The sequence below is a fragment of the Manihot esculenta genome, chromosome 12 (genome assembly GCF_001659605.2).
Source record: "Manihot esculenta cultivar AM560-2 chromosome 12, M.esculenta_v8, whole genome shotgun sequence".
NCBI lineage: Eukaryota > Viridiplantae > Streptophyta > Magnoliopsida > Malpighiales > Euphorbiaceae > Manihot > Manihot esculenta.
The window spans coordinates 5,901,473-5,908,495 of NC_035172.2; the positions used below are offsets into that span (position 1 = coordinate 5,901,473).

The window sequence follows — 7,023 nt, forward strand, 5'->3', positions numbered from 1 at the left end:
ATAATTTTATTTATTAATTATAAATTTAATAAACTAATTACAAATTTTAATTTTTTATTAATATATCTTCCCTTTAATTAATTTGAAATATGAAATTAACTTTATCAAATAATACTTTTAATTATTTAATGTTTATGTTAAATTTATGTGAAATGGACTTTATTTTCTAAAAGATTTTTAATTTGATAAAAATAATTATTATTTATAAGAATGAATATTTATATTTAGTTTAAAATAATAAAAATAATGAAGTAAATAATGAAGTGAATAATTCAATGTGAATTTATTATTAATTTATTTAAAATAGAAGAATTCAATTGAATTTTATTATTTTAAAATATATTCTAAATAAATGATTTTTTTAATAATAAAAATGAATTGAATTTTATTAATAGAATTTAATTTTTTTTATAAAAATTACATTTTAAATAAAATGAAAAAGAATTTAATTTAATTAAATTTTTTAATTATAAATGAATGGTAAATGAGTAGAAACAAAATCAGCAAGGTCACTGTCTGGAGATGTCGATGGACACGAGACACCCGCATTGTCGTTGAAATGACAACGTGGAGGGTTATGCGGCTGCAATTGCTAGAGATGTCACCCCAACCCTCGCACTTGCATTGGTTTTAGTCGGTGTAGTTACAATAGATGAAAGTTACAATAGATGAAAATTTTAATGGAAAAAAGTTCAAATCAGCACTTCAACTTTTGATTAAAGTTCAAAAACTCCCGACCGCCGCACTTGGTTTGATTTAGGCGGTACAGTCCACAGTCACAATTCATGAAAATTTTAATGTCGATGGCTATCTATAAGGAAGAAAGAAGATGTCATCCCATTTTTAGGGTTTTTTATTTGTAAAAAATAATTTATGTATAAAAATATTTTTTCAAAAAATAATTTTTTTATTTTTTAATTATAATTTAAAATTTTAAATATTAATAAATTTATATATACTAATATTAATAAAATTATTAACATTCAAAAAATAATTAGATAATGTGTTGAAATTTATAAAATAATAATTACAAAATAATAAAGAAAAATTTTAATATATATATCAAAATCAATAAATTTAGTAATATTATTAAATAATCATATAATTAATTTTTTATATAGTTAAAAAAGTTATAAACAAATAGTTTATATCAGTATAAATTATTTTTAATATATTGAATTAAATTTTAAGATAATTAAAATAATTTATTTATTATTATTACTATTTTATGTACATCTCTTTATTTTTAAAATTTTTAATATAATATTTAATTTATAAATATTAATTATTTTCAACATAGTTTCATTTTGTTTATAGATGATGACATTATTAATATAAAAAATAATAATAATCGACACAAATTATTTTTATCGATAATATATAATTTCGACTAAAAAAATAAAACTATTAAATTTTATTATCGGTTCGATTAAATAATTTAAAAATAAATTCAACCAATTAAAAATTAATATTAGCTAATTTTAAATAAATATTATATTTTGTATTTTATATTTATTTCATTATTACAAATTTTATAACAATTTATTTTTTATAAAAAGTGAAATTATTATATTTAAATGGATACATTTAAATATTTATTTGAAAAAAAACAATCATACTGTTTATTTTTAATATTTAAAGAAAGTTTGAATTAATTAAAATTTTATATTATTTTATATTAATACTTATATTTTATTATTATTTATAATAGCAATAATTATTTAAAAATTATTTTATATAAAAATATAAATACATAAAAAAATAATGAATAACTAATACTAATATATATAAATATAATATTAATCTATATAAATATATGAAGGGGAGAGGCAATAATGAGATTTTAATATTTCTTTTTATTTTTATATTAATAAAAAATTATTTAAATTAATTTATTTTAAATTTATTATGTAAATTAATTTTAAAATGATTAAAAATTTTCTCTGTTATGTAAAATAGAAAAAGGAAAAAAAAACTAGAATTTATACTCACGATGTAGATAACAATAAGAATAAAAAAATTATTATTATTTAAAATAAATTTCAAAATTTATTTAAATTTAAAACAAATTAATTCAAATTCATTCCTATTTGATCATGAAATTGTTATTTAAATCAAAACCTTTATTTTTCATCGGTAAAAGATCAAGGCTCAGCAAACAAGGGAAAAATTAATTAAAGAAAGAAGAAGAAGAAGAAGAAGAACTAGAATTTCAACTTATGTGAAAGCAAAGGTGAAAACTAAGAGATGATTAAAGTTGCAGATATAATTCAGAGAAAGCGGAAAAATTAAGCGGAAGCAGACTCCCTCTCCACAGCTTTCTTCAAGAGACTATCTTCTTCCAACACCATCTGAATAGGCAAAAAGCCCATCCCATTAGCCATAGCCAGCATCATCTGCTTCGTCTCTTCCTTAAACTCCTCCAAATCTACTCCACCATTCAAATCATGATCAAACTGCTCAAACAGAGAGCTATAAACTCGAGCCAGTTCTTCTGGGTCTCTCTTCACATCTATTCCAAAGTGGGTCTCGAAAACCCTCAAACTCCGCAGCTCCTTCAACATTTCTGCGTAGGAAAGCAGACCATCTTGGTCGGTATCAAGATGAGCAAAACGATCACGTATTGATACAGTGAATGCTTCTTCGTCCTCCACGAAGTTCACAATGGTGGCACCGTCCAAAACTTCTACGCTCATTTTGATGGTATATGCTTGAGTTGAGATAAAAAAAAAAAGTGGAAGATCAAAGATTTAAAGAGGAAGGATTTGATTGTAATGATGAATCAGAAGCTGGGTTTGTGTTCATATATATAGTTGCAGGGAAGAACATGCCAAAAAAAAAAAATTATGCTGTAGCTTTTGGGTCCATCTTCTTTATTTTTCATCTCTATAATTGCCATTTGACTAGGTGTAAGGCTGGTTTCAAATTCGTCAAATTCTGGGTGACAGGTAAATAACTTTTTTTTTAAAAAAAAAAATAAAATATAAATTTTTATGTAGTTTGAATTATTTTTGTTTTGACAAAAAAAAAACGTTGAGGCGTGTGGTTCCCTTGTGAAAATTTCAATGGGCTAACAATGGCTAAACCATCAATTCTGAACCTTTTCTTTCTAAAACAACGAGACCCACAGACTAACCGAGAGGCGACTTCTTCCTCAGAATAACAATGGCTTCCTGTCTTTTGCTGCGCTTTCGGTGAAAAGTCGTCTCGTAGAATACTCTTGACCATATGAACAATTTGTTTTCTTTCTTATAAGAATTATAGCCCTTTTTATCAATGTGCTTGCAGATCAGCCGAACTAAATGATGTATTCAACGAACTTTACTTATAAAGTAAAGAAAGGAAAAAAAAAAAAATTATCATTCAATACAGTGTCGAACAAAAAAAATAAATCCCATAATAGAGTTGGGTGCATTATTTATAATAATTCAGTTTAATTTATTTTAAATAAATTTAAAAAAAATATTTAAATTTTAAATCTTATAGAGTTACACGGCCTTGTAACTGTAAACAGTGGATAGTGGCAGCAACTATTTAATATTTGAAAAAAAAAATTACAGAAAACTATCAAAAGAAATTCTTGGCTCTATTACTATCAAAACTTTATCTAAAATCAAAACAGTTTTTTTGATAATAAAAATTTATTTTTTCTATTTATTTTTTTGAGCTATTTTTGTTAGGTGTTAGCATTATTTTCTATGCAACTAGACAATATTACAAAAATAGATCTAAAATAGTAATAGTAAATTATTATTTTATATATTTTAATTATACCTAATAAAAATTTAAAAATCAATATATTTATTTACTCGATTAAATATATGACAATAATTTAATTATTTTTTAAAATGTATTTAAAATTATAATTTTATTGAATAAAAAATAAATTTTTATTAATTATTATATATTAATAAAAAAAGTGAATTTTTTTTAACCGATAAAAGGACGTTTGATCATAAAATCTGTGGATATATAAATATTTAAATTCAAATACACTGCAATTTTAAGTAACTCTTAAATTATAAAATATATGTATAGTTCATTAAATATACGTGATTACACATGAATAATCTAATATATGGTAAATTTTGATGTTTTATTTATATATTTTGATTCTGAAAAATTTATAAATTTTTTTATATTGGTATCAAAGTCAGGATCACCTTCGTAAATACTAATGCAATACATCCTAGTATAACGGCCATAATCTTTTATTTCCGTTTTTTTTTTTTAAATTATTAAATGTTTTTTTTATTTAAATTTATTTTCAATAGACATTTTTTTCTTACTTATAACTTACTCTATATTTTTCTGTAAAATGTGAAATTAATATCATCGATAAACTATTGAAATAAGATTTTTAACAATATATTATATATAATTTGTTGATATATATCGGCTGAAATATAAATTATCAAAATTGATACATTTTTAAATATAATCTGTTTGTTTTAAAATACTTTTAGAAACTGTTTCAATCACGGTAGAAGCTAGGTGAACTCCAAACTCTATGATAGATTAGTTTTTGACAAAATCTATCACCATAAAATGATTCGGAGCGCTTGAAAACCCCCTTACCAGAGAAGAAATGAGAAGCTTTAACGGCCTAGAGACCCACGTGCAGCTCTTGTGCATTGAGCGCGAGTCCAGACCTAATAGCCTGGACTCAGCAAGCCACAGGCACACTCACATTGGGCCTTTTAGAGCCCAAGCACGCATGCTGGGCTAGCTGGCTGAGGCATTCGCGCGTAGAGCCTGTAGAGCCCAAGAGCGCTCGTGCTGGGCCTGCGAATCCTAGGAGTATGCGCTGGTGCCCAGGCGTGCGGCCTGAATCTTTAGTAGGACTAGGCTTATTTTTTTTTTTTAAATAAAATGGAACTTCTGATCCAAAATTTATTTAAAAAAATTATTTGATGAGTGATATTTATAAAAAAAAAAAAATTGGATATGTTTTATATAATTATTTTTAAATAATTTTTAATTATTATTAAATAATTTTTTTAGCAAGTTTTTTTAGAAAATATTCAAAGTTTTTCTATTAATGTTGTCATGTCATTTTATTTTTATTTATTTATTTTTTTACCTTAATTTTTTTTTATATGTACAAGTTATTTGTGGTTGAGTAGGAGCGCTTCAACTCAGTGAAAAACTCAGGTAGATAGATGATTAGATAGATTATCTCTAAAATGGATTCTATAAATATTTAAGATGAGATAAACCGTCTGTAATTTATCATACATGTGAATGATAAGGTGCAATTGATTATTTAAAAAAAATATTTTTTACAAGACAGATATGTATTCTTTAATGATTGTATTGTCTAATTTCACTCTAAAAAGTATTTTTTAGATTTTATTTGGAAGAGGGTCACTGACTTTGTAATGGAATTTATTAATGAATATATCAAAGTGGATTGCAAATGGGACGATATCTCATTCGATGTGATTATAAGACTTATTAGTATAAATTAATTTTTTTAAAGTAAAACTACTTAAAGTTAATTGTAATCTGAAACAATTAGAAAATGGTCTATCTAGTTTACTAGAAAATTCGAATCTTGTGAATCATATTGTTTTAAATTGATTGGAGTTTTAAATATTCTAATTTTTTATATTTTTTTTTACGATGAACATTAATATAATATTTAATTTTTTATAATATTAAATAATATATTATTTTATTTTATAAATAGTTATTATTTATTTTTTTATATATATCATAATATTATTTTTGAGTTAGTGTTTCTAGATATCAATCATGAAATATAAAATTAAATAAATTATAAATAATTTAGTGAATTTTTTACTCTAAATCTAATGTAAAATAATTATTAATATAATTAATTATTATTAAGGTTAATATACGTATAAACTACGACATTATTCATGTGCCTAAATATCTCTAAATTAGATTTAGAATAATATCTTCTTCTAAATCTTTTTAGTGGATCTTAATAAGTGAAAAGTTAAATAAGAATAATTATAAAATCTAAAGAAAAGTTAAATAAGAATAATTATAAAATCTAAAGTATGAAAAATCAGTATGTGCTCGAGAAACTAAAAACTCTCGAGTCTTTTAATTTAGTTTTAGAAATATTACAACAGAGCAACACAATCCAATATAGACTAGATTATGAAGCATATGATGTTTGAAAAAAATAAATTTAACTGCTCAGAGCAGTATGCATGATGTTGTTATGCATGAGTTTATAAAATATGATTTAACAACACATATTATCTACACTAAAAGAGAGATTTAAAAAAATCTCACTCGTTAATCTTATAACTTACATTATATAATCAAACACTCATTGAAGAGTTTTCATCATGATATAAAAATACGTTGTAAGATTAATGAGTAATATATTGAATGAGCTAAAAGATACTCTTCATATTTCATTAACAAACAAAATGCCCAAACTATCATATGCTCTTTGTCAAACCACCTAGAATCACATAAAAAATGCTATTTGTCCGTAATATCCATATTAAGTACATGGAAGATATGCGCTTTTTAGAGCCACAGTATGTACGTCTGTGTTTAATTCTAATAAGTATAAAAGTGTACATAACCAACTCTAATTTCAAGAAATAAATAAAAAGTAGTGAAAATATCAAGGTGAAAACTAATAAGAGATGGAAAAAGTTAAGTCCAACAAAAAATAGCAAAAACTACTTTATTTAGCGGAATCAATGCTTAAATGGTCTGGCGGAACCACCTTGTGACCTAACTTGACGAATCTAACCTGACAAAAACTGCATTGTGACTTTATTTAGTGGGACCAATATTCGAATGGTCTGGCAAAACCTAACTTAGCAAAAACTGTCTCGTGATCTTTTATAAAAGATCTATTAATTAATTTTTTTACATAAAAATTATTTTAAATTTCATAACAGTTGAATTAATAAAATAATTAATTAATAAATTTATTAAAATATTAAAAATATTTTAATATATTTTATAATTTAAAAGATCAACCCTTGAATTTTCTTAGTTACATAAGAATTAAATAGTAATTGCTCC

General features: G+C 23.4%; 1 protein-coding gene across 1 annotated transcript; it reads right to left on the bottom strand.

Annotated features, from left to right (window-relative positions):
• Window positions 1–2,151: 2,151 nt before the first annotated feature.
• On the bottom strand, window positions 2,152–2,859 carry LOC110628433. The gene has a single exon (XM_021775081.2). The coding sequence runs from the start codon at window positions 2,694–2,696 to the stop codon at window positions 2,289–2,291; it is 408 nt and encodes a 135-aa protein (XP_021630773.2). The 5' UTR covers window positions 2,697–2,859; the 3' UTR covers window positions 2,152–2,288.
• Window positions 2,860–7,023: the final 4,164 nt, after the last annotated feature.